General features: G+C 44.2%; 1 protein-coding gene across 1 annotated transcript in view; it reads left to right on the forward strand.

Annotated features, from left to right (window-relative positions):
* The first annotated feature begins 151 nt into the window (after positions 1-151).
* Positions 152-17,459, forward strand: part of LOC138370031 (uncharacterized) — a 149,709-nt gene continuing 132,401 nt past the window's right edge. The window contains exon 1 of the mRNA XM_069333805.1: positions 152-272. Coding sequence (XP_069189906.1) covers positions 152-272 — 121 coding nt within the window. The remainder of the gene's footprint in view (positions 273-17,459) is intronic.

A 17,459-nucleotide genomic window follows, 5' to 3' on the forward strand; every position in this document is an offset into this window, starting at 1 on the left:
TGCAATGGTGTTCGAGTATCTAGTTGAAGAAGGGTTATTGAACTCGAGGAGGGGTACTGAAAACAAAAGGCTGGCATTCTGTAAGAGTAACTATGAGGAGATATGAAGATTCCTAACAGATATAACATGGGCAACAGAGCTCAGGGGAAAGATGGCCCAAGACATGATGGACTGCGTCACGCAGAAATGTAAGGAGGCAGCCAACAAGTTTGACCGAGTCCAAAAGGAAACCAACGAAATGAAGATGAGAAACCCATGGTTTAATCAGAGATGTAGGCTGGCTAAGCAGTAAAGTAAAAGGGCGTGGAGAACCTATAGGAATAACAGGACACTTGAGAGCAGAGGAAGATACCAGAATGCCTGGAATGAATATGTCAGGATGAGAAGAGAAGTAGAAAGACAATACGAAAATGACATCGCGAGCAAGGCAAAGACTCAGCCTAAATTGCTGCATAGCCACATTAGGAGAAAACAACAGTAAAGGAACAGGTTATGAAATTAAGGATAGGGGCTGAAGGATTCACTACAAACGACAAGGAAGTGTGTGAGGAACTGAATAAGAAATTACAGGAGGTCTTCACCTTAGAGCAAGGAGAAATTCAAAAGATAAAAGAGGGAATAGATATCCAGGAACCACTGGAAAAGTTTGAGATTACCAGTGAGGAAGTAAGGAAGTGTTTACTAGAGTTGGATGTGACGAAGGCTATAGGCCCAGATGGAATCTCCCCTTGGATACTAAAGGAAGGATTAAAAGCACTGTGCTTACTACTCTCCATAGTGTATAACAAATCACTGACAACAGGGGAACTGCCAGAAATCTGGAAAGCAGCTAATGTACTCCCGATATATATTAAAAAGAGGATAGACAGGAGGCACTGACCTACAGGCCACTGTCCCTAACCTGCATACCATGCAAGCTGATGGAGAAGATTGTGCGAAGAAAGCTAGTGGAACATCTGGAGCGAAGGAACTTTGTAACACAGCATCCACATGGGTTCAGGGATGGCAAGTCCTGCCTCACAGAGTTAATTCAATTCTACGATCAGGCAAGAAAGAGAGTGATGGGCAGACTGCATATTTTTGGATTGCCAGAAAGCCTTTGATACAGTAATACACAAGAGGATAGTGAAAAGGTTGGAGATGCAGGCTGGAATGAAAGGGAAGGTATTCCATTGGATAAGGGAGTACCTAAGCAACAGACGACAACCAGTCACTGTGAGGGGTGAGGTCTCAGATTGGCGAGACGTCTCAAGTGGAGTCCCGCAGTGGTCAGTCCTTGGACCTATACTGTTTCTGATATATGTAAATGATCTCCCGGAGGGCATAGACTCGTTTCTCTCAATGATTGCTGATACCGCATAAATAATGAGGAGGATTGAAACAGAGGAGGACAGTAGGAGGCTACAAGATGACTTGGACAGATTGAATAAATGTTCCAACAAATAGCTGCTCAAGTTCAACTCAAGTAAATGCAAAGTAGTGAAACTAGGCAGTGGAAACAGAAGGTGTGACGATAATTTCTTTCAAGAGAGATTTGGCCTGCTCTTTCCTACATCATGTTACTTCAGTACGTCTATAACATCAAAATACTACATTCAAGAGTAGTATATATATAGTAGAATACGTTTCTACAGGGGTATACGTACCCTACACTCGCTCTCCAAACCCCTTCGCTGTCGGTGCACCACCCTCGTCGATCACCAAACTACCACTTCCAGCCAGCATGCTTCCCATTGGTGAATCAGCGACTCCACTCGACTTCAGCGCCATCTGCATAGCCTATGACTAAACGTGCACGAGCAGTTGGCTTTAGAATATTCTGTGCTCTCAAGGCTGATACTTCTATCTAGCATACGCTCTGTGTATTAGTGGAGGTTTTCAGCCAGCCAATATTCTCAACACCTTTTACTCATTTTTTGTCTTGTTCATTGTAGAGTAACGTAACCATTATTTTACTTTATATTGTGTTTTGTCTTTGTATTTATGTTTAATTCGCACTGTACATAGCCAAGGGATTATTTTTGTTTACATTTGTTTAAAGTCAGTTAAAGTTTCATTGTTTATACGATTTGTTTTGCGTGTTTTTCCCTTTTATTTGACCACAGGAGACAACAGCCAAGCAGTCAACTTTTTTTCTTTTTTTTTTTACTAATGTGATTGGCATTTACACCAGCCATTGGGAGGACTGCCTTACACCTACATTTTCCCATCACAAAGGCCAGACACAAGATACAGAATAGGAGTGGAAGTACTTCATGAAACTGACAGAGAGAAAGATACAGGGGTTGATATCACACCAAACCTGTCTCCTGAAGCCCACATAAAAAGAATTATGCCTGTGGCATGTGCGCGACTAGTTAACATCAGAACAGCGTTCAGGAACCTGTGTAAGGAGTCATTCAGAATCTTGTATACCACATATGTAAGACCAATCCTGGAGTATGTGGCCCCAACATGGAGCCCGTACCTTGTCAAGCACATGACGAAGCTGGAAAAAGTTCAGAGATATGCCACTAGACTAGTCCCGGAGTTAAGAGGCATGAGTTACGAGGAAAGGATTCGAGAGATGCACCTTACGACACTGGAAGACGGAAGAGTAAGAGGAGACATGATCACTACCTACAAAATCCTCAGGGGTATTGACAAGGTAGACAAGGATAAACTATTCAACAATAGTGGTACGCGAACAAGGGGACACAGGTGGAAACTGAGTATCCACATGAGCCACAGGGATGTTAGAATTTTTTTTTTCAGTGTCAGAGTAGTTCACAGATGGAATGCATTAGGCAGTGATGTGGTGGAGGCTGACTCCATACACAGTTTTAAATGTAGATATGATAGAGAACAGTAGGCTCAGGAATCTGAATACCAGTTGATTGACAGTTAAGAGGCGGGACCAAAGAGTCAAAGTTCAACCACCGCAAGCACAATTAGGTAAGTACAAATAAGTGAGTCCACACCCGGGGTCATGTCCACACACCCAGGGTGATGCCCACACACCCAGGGCCATGCCCACACACCCAGGGCCATGCCCACACACCCAGGGTCATGCCCACACACCCAGGGTCATCCCCACACACTCAGGGTCCTGCCCACACACCCGGAGTCATGCTCACACACCCGGAGTCATGCCCACACACCCAGGGTCATGCCCCACTAAGCCCGGGTAATGCCCATACAACCGGGATCATGCCCCACACACCCAGGGTCATGCCCACACACCCAGGGTCATGCCCACACACCCAGGGCCATGCCCACACACCCAGGGTCATGCCCACACACCCAGGGTCATCCCCACACACTCAGGGTCCTGCCCACACACCCAGGGTCATCCCCACACACCCAGGGTCATGCCCACACACCCAGGGTCATGCCCACACACCCAGGGTCATGCCCACACACCCAGGGTCATGCCCACACACCCAGGGTCATGCCCACACACCCAGGGTCATGTCCACACACCCGGGGATATGCCCACACACATTAGGTCATGCCCCACACACCCTGGGTCATTCCCACACACCCAGGGACATGCCCCACACACCTTAGGACATGCCCACACACTTGGGGACATGCCCCACACACCCTACGTCATGCCCACATACTTGGGGTCATGCTCCACACACCCTGGGTCATGCCCACACACCCGGGGACATGCCCCACACACCCTAGGTCATGCTCACACATTTGGGGACATGTCCACACACCCACGGTCATGTCCACACACCCAGGGTGATGTCCACACACCCAGGGTGATGTCCACACACCCAGGGTCATGTCCACACACCCAGGGTGATGTCCACACACCCAGGGTCGTGTCCACACACCCAGGGTCATGTCCACACACCTGCTCGGGATTCGAAATCATAGGGTCCGGGGATCGATCCCCGGCGATGGACGAAACAATTAAGCAGAGTTTCCTTGACCCTGATACCTTTGTTCACCTAGCAGTAAATAGGTACCTGGGAGTTAGACAGCGGATACGGGCTGCTTCCTGGGTGTGTGTGTGTACTCATCAATTTGGTCCCACCTCTCAACTGTCATTCAACTGGTGTACAGATTCCTGAGCCTACTGGGCTCAATCATATCTACATTTGAAACTGTGAATGGAATCAGCCCCCACCACATAACGCCAATACCGTGGGTGTGGGCGTGATGGGGACACACACACACACACACACACACACACACACACACACATACACAAGAAAAGAAAACTGAGAAAAGGGGAGAACAGATACACAGAGAACGACAAAGAGGTGTTTGAAGAACTCAACAAGAGAGAGTCCAGGAGGTCTTCACAATAGAACATGGAGAGGTCCCCGCACTAAATGAGGAGGCAAACCGAACAGCATTGGAGAGATTATACCTCACCAGTGATGAGGTCAAAAGGAATCTGTTGGAGCTGAATGTGTCAAAGGCTGTTGGGCCTGACAGAATCTCACCGTGGATTCTAAAAGAAGGTGCAGAAGCACTAAGTGTGCCACTCTCTATGGTGTATAACAGGTCACTGGAAACGGGAGACCTTCCAGAAAGCTGGAAGACAGCTAATGTAGTCCCAATTTACAAAAAGGGTGACAGGCAAGAGGCACTGAACTACAGGCCAATTTTCCTAACTTTTATACCGAGCAAGGTGATGGAGAAGATTGTAAGGAAAAGGCTTGTAAAGCATCTGGAGGGAAACAGCTTTGTAACACACCACCAGCATGGGTTCAGAGATGGTAAATCGTGCCTCACAGGCCTAATAGAATTTTATGACCAAGCAGCACAAGTTAGGCAGGAAAGAGAAGGGTGGACAGACTGCATTTTCTTGGACTGTCAGAAAGCCTTTGACACAGTATCTCACAAAAGGCTGTTTCAAAAGTTGGAGCAGCAGGCAGGAGTAAAAGGTATGGTGCTCCAGTGGATAAAGGAGTATCTAAGCACTAGGAAACAGCGAGTAACGGTGAGGGCGGAGGAGTCAAAGTGGATTGAAGTCACCAGTGGAGTCCCACAGGGCTCTGTACTCGGTCCTATCTTGTTTCTGATATATGTAAATGATCTCCCGGAGGGTATAGAATCATTTCTCTCAGTGTTTGCTGACGATGTCAAAATTATGAGAAGGATTAAGACAGAGAAGGACTGCTTGAGGCTTCAAGAAAACCTAGACAAGCTGAAGTTTGGTCAAACAAATGGTTGTTAGAGTTTAACCCAAGCAAATGTAATGTAATGAAGATAGGCGTAGGGAGCAGGAGGCCAGATACAAGGTATCATCTGGGAGATGAAATTCTTCATGAGTCGGAAAGAGAAAAAGATTTGGGGGTTGACATCACGCCAGTAGTGTAAAGTGTGACTAGACCCGCATGCACCACCTGAGCAGGTGAGCCCATTAGGCCCCCCCCCCCTGCTCAGGTGGTGCACAGGTGTCTAGTCACACAGGAGTGGCACTCCTAATAGAGCGGAAATGGAAGTTTGATGAGCTGGAAAATCCGGGTACCAATGAAAGCACGAGCTTCATACATTGAACTCTGACAGTGGATGGGAAGAAGATTGTAATCTTGATACTCTACAATCCCCCACCAAACAGTAGAAGGCCCAGGCAGGAGTACGAGGACAGTAACAAGACATGTATAGATGAACTGCAGAGGGCAGCAACTATAGCACATAGAATGAGAGCGAAGCTGCTGGTCATGGGGGACCTAAATCACAGAGAGATAGATTGGGAAACGAGGAATCCCCATGGCGGGGAGGAGACCTGGGGAGCGAAGCTGGTAGACGTTATTGACAGGAATTTCCTAACACAGCATGTGAAGGAAGATACTAGGGAAAGAGGAGGGGATACACCCAGCCTATTAGATCTCATTTTCACCCAGAATGTAGAAGACATCGAGCAGTTGGAACATGAAATACCACTAGGAGCCAGTGACCATTGTGTCCTAGTCTTTGACTACATGATGGAGCTTAAAATTTTGACCAAAGGACAAGAATCGGTGCTGGACCCAATCCTCTTTCTAATTTACGTAAATGATATGTTTACAGGAGTGGAATCGTACATGTCAATGTTTGCGGATGACGCAAAATTAATGAGAAGAGTTGTGACAGACGAGGATTGTAGGATCCTCCAAGAGGACTTAAACAGGTTGCAGAGATGGTCAGGGAAATGGCTACTGGAGTTTAACACCAGTAAATGTAAAGTTATGGAAATGTTTATTTCCGATATATTACACAGTACCATGCATCCACAGTATCATACACCCACAGTACCATGCACTCACAGTACCATACACCCACAGTACCATGCACTCACAGTACCATGCACTCACAGTACCATGCATCCACAGTATCATACACCCACAGTACCATGCACTCACAGTACCATGCACTCACAGTACCATACACCCACAGTACCATGCACCCACAGAACCATACACCCACAGTACCATGCACCTACAGAACCATACACCCACAGTACCATGCACTCACAGTACCATGCACTCACAGTACCATACACCCACAGTACCATGCACCCACAGAACCATACACCCACAGTACCATGCACTCACAGTACCATGCACTCACAGTACCATACACCCACAGTACCATGCACCCACAGAACCATACACCCACAGTACCATGCACTCACAGTACCATGCACTCACAGTACCATGCATCCACAGTATCATACACCCACAGTACCATGCACTCACAGTACCATGCATCCACAGTACCATACACCCACAGTACCATGCACTCACAGTACCATGCACTCATAGTACCATGCACTCACAGTACCATGCACCCACAGTACCATGCATCCACAGTACCATACACCCACAGTACCATACACCCACAGTACCATACACCCATAGTACCATACACTCACAGTACCATGCACCCATAGTACCATACACCCACAGTACCATACACCCACAGTACCATACACCCATAGTACCATACACTCACAGTACCATGCACCCATAGTACCATACACCCACAGTACCATACACCCACAGTACCATACACCCATAGTACCATACACTCACAGTACCATGCACCTATAGTACCATACACCCACAGTACCATACACCCACAGTTCCATACACCCACAGTACCATACACCCACAGTTCCATACACCCACAGTACCATGCACCCACAGTTCCATACACCCACAGTACCATGCACCCACAGTTCCATACACCCACAGTACCATACACCCACAGTTCCATACACCCACAGTACCATGCACCCACAGTTCCATACACCCACAGTACCATGCATCCACAGTACTACGTTCAATGCCACTTACTCACGTGCTCACAATGCCACGTTCCACTTGCTCACAATGCCACGTTCCACTTGCTCACAATGCCACGTTCCACGTACTCACAATGCCACGTTCCACGTACTCACAATGCCACGTTCCACGTACTCACAATGCCACGTACTCACGGACCACAGTACGTGTACCACGTTCACACAATGTCACGTGCTCACGTACCACGTTCACACAATGTCACGTACTCACGTACCACAGTACGTGTACCACGTTCACACAATGTCACGTGCTCACGTACCATGTTACATAATCACGTACAACGTGCAATGCCACGTGCTCACGTACCACGTATCTACACTACCACGTACCCACTTTTTAGTATAAATGATACTAACAAAATTATTTAAGTTACATAAAATATTTATTTTAATATATTTTTAAGTATTTTCTTAAATTATGTATACTACATATCATCACGTATTGTATTGTATTTATGTATTGAAATAATAATTTATGTATTGAAAAATATCAAAATTTCAACATATATCAAATAAGTGTAAATTAGTAATGCAAATTCAGTATTGCGTGTCATCAAATTTTCCCGATAACACAGATACTGAATTTGCATGACTGATTTACACACTCCAAATAGTTGTCGTTTATACCAAAAATGCATCAGGACAGATTAATTGATTCAATTCAATTATATGTTTATTACTGCAGTTTGCGTTACAGTGCCACACAATTACTGAATTATTGTAGTGTTTGCTGTAGTTTAAATCCTGTTTGTTGGTCATATTAATAGTTTTGTTACCTCAGGTGAGGCTCTTTATTATTATCACCTGTTGGTCATTATTTCCCATATATTACTCCTGTTGGTCATTATTTCCCATATATTACTCCTGTTGGTCATTATTTCCCATATATTACTCCTGTTGGTCATTATTTCCCATATATTACTCCTGTTGGTCATTATTTCCCATATATTACTCCTGTTGGTCATTATTTCCGGTAAATTAGTTTTGTTGGTATATATATTTCCGGTATAGTACTTCTATTGATCATTATTTCCGGTATATTACTCCAGTTTGTCAGTATTACCTGCATATTACCTGCTTATATTACTCTTGTTGGTCATTTATTGACTTAGTATTAACCCTGTTGGTCATTAGTAACACGTAAAACATCGGTTGTAAATAACATTTTGTAAATGTTACAAAATGTTATATAATTACATACGAGTCACTATAGTACTGTAATATTTTATTAACTTCCCAATTATAGATGTACATATATTTGTGAATAAAGATTTTGATTGATTTATAATAAACTATAACCCATTTAGGTCATTAATGTTTGTGAATACAATTGTTCCGTACTAATAGACTCTAATACCCGTTGGACTATTAATTACATTGTATAATACCCAATGATCACTAGTAGCAGTATATAATACTCCATAGTCACTAGTAGCAGTATATAATACCCCCCATGGTCACTAGTAGCAGTATATAATACCCCCCATGGTTACTAGTAGCAGTGTATAATACCCCATGGTCACTAGTATAGGTGTATAACACTCCATGGTCACCAGTAGCAGTGTATAATACCCCATGGTCACTAGTAGCAGTGTATAATACTCCATGGTTACTAGTAGCAGTGTATAACACCCCATGGTTACTAGTAGCAGTATATAATACCCCCATGGTCACTAGTAGCAGTGCATAATACCCCCCATGGTTACTAGTAGCAGTATATAATACCTAATGGATACTAGTAGCAGTATATAATACCCCCCTATGGTCACTAGTAGCAGTATATAATACCCCCATGGTCACTAGTAGCAGTGTATAATACCCCCCCATGGTCACTAGTGGCAGTATATAATACCCCCATGGTCACTAGTAGCAGTGTATAATACCCCCCACTGTCACTAGAAGAAGTATAAAATACCCCCCCCCATGGTCACTAGTAGCAGTATATAATAACCCCCATGGTCACTAGTAGCAGTATATAATACCCCCATGGTCACTAGTAGCAGTGTATAATACCCCCATGGTCACTAGTAGCAGTATATAATACCCCCCATGGTCACTAGTAGCAGTGTATAATACCCCCCATGGTCACTAGTAGCAGTGTATAATACCCCCCATGGTCACTAGTAGCAGTATATAATACCCCCCATGGTCACTAGTAGCAGTATATAATACCCCCCATGGTCACTAGTAGCAGTATATAATACCCCCCATGGTCACTAGTAGCAGTGTATAATACCCCCCATGGTCACAAGTAGCAGTGTATAATACCCCCCTTGGTCACTAGTAGCAGTGTATAATACCCCCCATGGTCACTAGTAGCAGTGTATAATACCCCCCATGGTCACTAGTAGCAGTATATAATACCCCCCCATGGTCACTAGTAGCAGAGTATAATACCCCCCATGGTCACTAGTGGCAGTATATAATACCCCCCATGGTCACTAGTAGCAGTATATAATACCCCCCATGGTAACTAGTAGCAGTATATAATGCCCCCATGGTCACTAGTAGCAGTGTATAATACCCCCATGGTCACTAGTAGCAGTATATAATACCCCACATGGTCACTAGTAGCAGTGTATAATACCCCCATGGTCACTAGTGGCAGTATATAATGCCCCCCCATTGTCACGAGTAGCAGTGTATAATACACCCATGGTCACTAGTAGCAGTGTATAATACCCCCATGGTCACTAGTAGCAGTATATAATACCCCACATGGTCACTAGTAGCAATGTATAATACCCCCCATGGTCACTAGTAGCAGTATATAATGCCCCCCATTATCACTAGTAGCAGTGTATAATACCCCCATGGTAACTAGTAGTAGTGTATAATACCCCCCCCCATGGTCACTAGTAGCAGTATATAATAACCCCCATGGTCACTAGTAGCAGTGTATAATACCCCCATGGTCACTAGTAGCAGTATATAATACCCCCATGGTCACTAGTAGCAGTATATAATACCCCCCGTGGTCACTAGTAGCAGTGTATAATTCCCCCCATGGTCACTAGTAGCAGTTTATAATACCCCCATGGTCACTAGTAGCAGTGTATAGTACCCCCCCCCATGGTCACTAGTAGCAGTATATAATACCCCCCATGGTCACTAGTAGCAGTGTATAATACCCCCCATGGTCACTAGTAGCAGTGTATAATACCCCCCATGGTCACTAGTAGCAGTATATAATACCACCATGGTCACTAGTATAGGTGTATAACACTCCATGGTCACCAGTAGCAGTGTATAATACCCCATGGTCACTAGTAGCAGTGTATAATACCCCCCATGGTTACTAGTAGCAGTGTATAATACCCTACATGGTCACCAGTAGCAATGTATAATACCCCATGGTCACTAGCAGCAGTGAATAATACCCCATGGTCACTGGTAGCAGTGTATAATACCCCATGGTTACTAGTAGCAGTGTATAATACCCCATGGTTACTAGTAGAAGTGTATAATACCCCCCATGGTCACTAGTAGCAGTATATAATACCCCCATGGTCACTAGTAGCAGTGTATAATACCCCCATGGTTACTAGTAGCAGCATATAATACCCCATGGTTACTAGTAGCAGTGTATAATACCCCATGGTTACTAGTAGCAGTGTATAATACCCCATGGTTACAAGTAGAAGTGTATAATACCCCCCATGGTCACTAGTAGCAGTATATAATACCCCCCATGGTCACTAGTAGCAGTGTATAATACCCCATGGTCACTAGTATAGGTGTATAACACTCTATGGTCACCGGTAGCAGTGTATAATACCCCATGGTCACTAGTAGCAGTGTATAATACTCCATGTTTCTAGTAGCAGTGTATAACACCCCATGGTTACTAGTAGCAGTATATAATACCTCATGGATACTAGTAGCAGTATATAATACCCCCCATGGTCACTAGTAGCAGTATATAATACCCCAATGGTCACTAGTAGCAGCGTATAATACCCCCCCCCCCATGGTCACTAGTAGCAGTATATAATACCCCCCATGGTCACTAGTAGCAGTGTATAATACCCCCCATTGTCACTAGAAGAAGTATAAAATACCCCCCCCCCATGGTCACTAGTAGCAGTATATAATACCCCCCATGGTCACTAGTAGCAGTATATAATACCCCCATGGTCACTAGTAGCAGTGTATAATACCCCCATGGTCACTAGTAGCAGTATATAATACCCCCCATGGTCACTAGTAGCAGTGTATAATATCCCCCATGATCACTAGTAGCAGTGTATAATACCCCCCATGGTCACTAGTAGCAGTATATAATACCCCCCATGGTCACTAGTAGCAGTATATAATACCCCCATGGTCACTAGTAGCAGTATATAATACCCCCCATGGTCACTAGTAGCAGTATATAATAACCCCCATGGTAACTAGTAGCAGTATATAATAATCCCCATGGTCACTAGTAGCAGTATATAATACCCTCCATGGTCACTAGTAGCAGTATATAATACCCCCCATGGTCACTAGTAGCAGTGTATAATACCCCCCATGGTCACTAGTAGCATTGTATAATACCCCCCTTGGTCACTAGTAGCAGTGTATAATACCCCCCATGGTCACTAGTAGCAATGTATAATACCCCCATGGTCACTAGTAGCAGTATATAATACCCCCCATGGTCACTAGTAGCAGGGTATAATACCCCCCATGATCACTAGTAGCAGTATATAATACCCCCCATGGTCACTAGTAGCAGTATATAATACCCCCCATAGTAACTAGTAGCAGTATATAATGCCCCCATGGTCACTAGTAGCAGTGTATAATACCCCCATGGTCACTAGTAGCAGTATATAATACCCAACATGGTCACTAGTAGCAGTGTATAATACCCCCCATGGTCACTAGTAGCAGTATATAATGCCCCCCCCATTGTCACAAGTAGCAGTGTATAATGCACCCATGGTCACTAGTAGCAGTGTATAATACCCCCATGGTCACTAGTAGCAGTATATAATACCCCCCATGGTCACTAGTAGCAGTGTATAATACCCCCATGGTCACTAGTAGCAGTATATAATACCCCACATGGTCACTAGTAGCAGTGTTTAATACCCCCCATGGTCACTAGTAGCAGTATATAATGCCCCCCCATTGTCACTAGTAGCAGTGTATAATACCCCCATGGTCACTAGTAGTAGTGTATAATACCCCCCATGGTCACTAGTAGCAGTGTATAATACCCCCCTTGGTCACTAGTAGCAGTGTATAATAACCCCCATGGTCACTAGTAGCAGTGTATAATACACCCCCATGGTCACTAGTAGCAGTGTATAATACCCCCATGGTCACTAGTAGCAGAATTTAATACCCTCCATGGTCACTAGTAGCAGTATATAATACCCCCATGGTCACTAGTAGCAGTGTATAATACCCCCCATGGTTACTAGTAGCAGTATATAATACCCTCATGGTCACTAAAAGCAGTGTATAATACCCCCTATGGTCACTAGTAGCAGTGTATAATACCCCCCATGGTCACTAGTAGCAGTATATAATACCCCCCATGGTCACTAGTAGCAGTATATAATACCCCCCATAGTAACTAGTAGCAGTATATAATGCCCCCATGGTCACTAGTAGCAGTGTATAATACCCCCATGGTCACTAGTAGCAGTATATAATACCCAACATGGTCACTAGTAGCAGTGTATAATACCCCCCATGGTCACTAGTAGCAGTATATAATGCCCCCCCATTGTCACAAGTACCAGTGTATAATGCACCCATGGTCACTAGTAGCAGTGTATAATACCCCCATGGTCACTAGTAGCAGTATATAATACCCCCCATGGTCACTAGTAGCAGTGTATAATACCCCCATGGTCACTAGTAGCAGTATATAATACCCCACATGGTCACTAGTAGCAGTGTTTAATACCCCCCATGGTCACTAGTAGCAGTATATAATGCCCCCCATTGTCACTAGTAGCAGTGTATAATACCCCAATGGTCACTAGTAGTAGTGTATAATACCCCCCATGGTCAATAGTAGCAGTGTATAATACCCCCCTTGGTCACTAGTAGCAGTGTATACTAACCCCCATGGTCACTAGTAGCAGTGTATAATACCCCCCCCATGGTCACTAGTAGCAGTGTATAATACCCCCATGGTCACAAGTAGCAGTATTTAATACCCTCCATGGTCACTAGTAGCAGTATATAATACCCCCCATTGTCACTAGTAGCAGTGTATAATACCCCCATGGTAACTAGTAGTAGTGTATAATACCCCCCCATGGTCACTAGTAGCAGTATATAATAACCCCCATGGTCACTAGTAGCAGTGTATAATACCCCCATGGTCACTAGTAGCAGTATATAATACCCTTATGGTCACTAGTAGCAGTATATAATACCCCCCATGGTCACTAGTAGCAATGTATAATTCCCCCCTGGTCACTAGTAGCAGTTTATAATACCCCCATGGTCACTAGTAGCAGTGTATAGTACCCCCCCCCATGGTCACTAGTAGCATTATATAATACCCCCCATGGTCACTAGTAGCAGTGTATAATACCCCCCATGGTCACTAGTAGCAGTGTATAATACCCCCCATGGTCACTAGTAGCAGTATATAATACCACCATGGTCACTAGTATAGGTGTATAACACTCCATGGTCACCAGTAGCAGTGTATAATACCCCATGGTCACTAGTAGCAGTGTATAATACCCCCCATGGTTACTAGTAGCAGTGTATAATACCCTACATGGTCACCAGTAGCAGTGTATAATACCCCATGGTCACTAGCAGCAGTGTATAATACGCCATGGTCACTGGTAGCAGTGTATAATACCCCATGGTTACTAGTAGCAGTGTATAATACCCCATGGTTACTAGTAGAAGTGTATAATACCCCCCATGGTCACTAGTAGCAGTATATAATACCCCCATGGTCACTAGTAGCAGTGTATAATACCCCCATGGTTACTAGTAGCAGCATGTAATACCCTATGGTTACTAGTAGCAGTGTATAATACCCCATGGTTACTAGTAGCAGTGTATAATACCCAATGGTTACTAGTAGAAGTGTATAATACCCCCCATGGTCACTAGTAGCAGTATATAATACCCCCCATGGTCACTAGTAGCAGTGTATAATACCCCATGGTCACTAGTATAGGTGTATAACACTCCATGGTCACCAGTAGCAGTGTATAATACCCCATGGTCACTAGTAGCAGTGTATAATACTCCATGTTTCTAGTAGCAGTGTATAACACCCCATGGTTACTAGTAGCAGTGCATAATACCCCCCATGGTTACTAGTAGCAGTATATAATACCTTATGGATACTAGTAGCAGTATATAATACCCCCCATGGTCACTAGTAGCAGTATATAATACCCCAATGGTCACTAGTAGCAGTGTATAATACCCCCCCCATGGTCACTAGTAGCAGTATATAATACCCCCCATGGTCACTAGTAGCAGTGTATAATACCCCCCATTGTCAGTAGAAGAAGTATAAAATACCCCCCCCCCCATGGTCACTAGTAGCAGTATATAATACCCCCCATGGTCACTAGTAGCAGTATATAATACCCCCATGGTCACTAGTAGCAGTGTATAATACCCCATGGTCACTAGTAGCAGTATATAATACCCCCCATGGTCACAAGTAGCAGTGTATAATATCCCCCATGGTCACTAGTAGCAGTGTATAATACCCCCCATGGTCACTAGTAGCAGTATATAATACCCCCCATGGTCACTAGTAGCAGTATATAATACCCCCCATGGTCACTAGTAGCAGTATATAATAACCCCCATGGTAACTAGTAGCAGTATATAATAATCCCCATGGTCACTAGTAGCAGTATATAATACCCTCCATGGTCACTAGTAGCAGTATATAATACCCCCCATGGTCACTAGTAGCAGTGTATAATACCCCCCATGGTCACTAGTAGCATTGTATAATACCCCCCTTGGTCACTAGTAGCAGTGTATAATACCCCCCATGGTCACTAGTAGCAATGTATAATACCCCCCATTGTCACTAGTAGCAGTATATAATACCCCCCATCGTCACTAGTAGCAGGGTATAATACCCCCCATGGTCACTAGTAGCAGTATATAATACCCCCCATGGTCACTAGTAGCAGTATATAATACCCCCCATAGTAACTAGTAGCAGTATATAATGCCCCCATGGTCACTAGTAGCAGTGTATAATACCCCCATGGTCACTAGTAGCAGTATATAATACCCAACATGGTCACTAGTAGCAGTATATAATACCCCCCATGGTCACTAGTAGCAGTATATAATGCCCCCCCATTGTCACAAGTAGCAGTGTATAATGCACCCATGGTCACTAGTAGCAGTGTATAATACCCCCATGGTCACTAGTAGCAGTATATAATACCCCCATGGTCACTAGTAGCAGTGTATAATACCCCCATGGTCACTAGTAGCAGTATATAATACCCCACATGGTCACTAGTAGCAGTGTTTAATACCCCCCATGGTCACTAGTAGCAGTATATAATGCCCCCCCATTGTCACTAGTAGCAGTGTATAATACCCCCATGGTCACTAGTAGTAGTGTATAATACCCCCCATGGTCACTAGTAGCAGTGTATAATACCCCCCTTGGTCACTAGTAGCAGTGTATAATAACCCCCATGGTCACTAGTAGCAGTGTATAATACACCCCCATGGTCACTAGTAGCAGTGTATAATACCCCCATGGTCACTAGTAGCAGAATTTAATACCCTCCATGGTCACTAGTAGCAGTATATAATACCCCCATGGTCACTAGTAGCAGTGTATAATACCCCCCATGGTTACTAGTAGCAGTATATAATACCCTCATGGTCACTAAAAGCAGTGTATAATACCTCCTATGGTCACTAGTAGCAGTGTATAATACCCCCATGGTCACTAGTAGCAGTATATAATACCCCCCATGGTCACTAGTAGCAGTATATAATACCCCCCATAGTAACTAGTAGCAGTATATAATGCCCCCATGGTCACTAGTAGCAGTGTATAATACCCCCATGGTCACTAGTAGCAGTATATAATACCCAACATGGTCACTAGTAGCAGTGTATAATACCCCCCATGGTCACTAGTAGCAGTATATAATGCCCCCCATTGTCACAAGTACCAGTGTATAATGCACCCATGGTCACTAGTAGCAGTGTATAATACCCCCATGGTCACTAGTAGCAGTATATAATACCCCCCATGGTCACTAGTAGCAGTGTATAATACCCCCATGGTCACTAGTAGCAGTATATAATACCCCACATGGTCACTAGTAGCAGTGTTTAATACCCCCCATGGTCACTAGTAGCAGTATATAATGCCCCCCATTGTCACTAGTAGCAGTGTATAATACCCCCATGGTCACTAGTAGTAGTGTATAATACCCCCCATGGTCAATAGTAGCAGTGTATAATACCCCCCTTGGTCACTAGTAGCAGTGTATACTAACCCCCATGGTCACTAGTAGCAGTGTATAATACCCCCCCCCCATGGTCACTAGTAGCAGTGTATAATACCCCCATGGTCACTAGTAGCAGTATTTAATACCCTCCATGGTCACTAGTAGCAGTATATAATACCCCCCATTGTCACTAGTAGCAGTGTATAATACCCCCATGGTAACTAGTAGTAGTGTATAATACCCCCCCATGGTCACTAGTAGCAGTATATAATAACCCCCATGGTCACTAGTAGCAGTGTATAATACCCCCATGGTCACTAGTAGCAGTATATAATACCCCATGGTCACTAGTAGCAGTATATAATACCCCCCATGGTCACTAGTAGCAATGTATAATTCCCCCCATGGTCACTAGTAGCAGTTTATAATACCCCCATGGTCACTAGTAGCAGTGTATAGTACCCCCCCCTATGGTCACTAGTAGCATTATATAATACCCCCCATGGTCACTAGTAGCAGTGTATAATACCCCCCATGGTCACTAGTAGCAGTGTATAATACCCCCCATGGTCACTAGTAGCAGTATATAATACCACCATGGTCACTTGTATAGGTGTATAACACTCCATGGTCACCAGTAGCAGTGTATAATACCCCATGGTCACTAGTAGCAGTGTATAATACCCCCCATGGTTACTAGTAGCAGTGTATAATACCCTACATGGTCACCAGTA

The sequence above is a fragment of the Procambarus clarkii genome, chromosome 30 (assembly GCF_040958095.1).
Source record: "Procambarus clarkii isolate CNS0578487 chromosome 30, FALCON_Pclarkii_2.0, whole genome shotgun sequence".
In the NCBI taxonomy this organism is placed as follows: domain Eukaryota; kingdom Metazoa; phylum Arthropoda; class Malacostraca; order Decapoda; family Cambaridae; genus Procambarus; species Procambarus clarkii.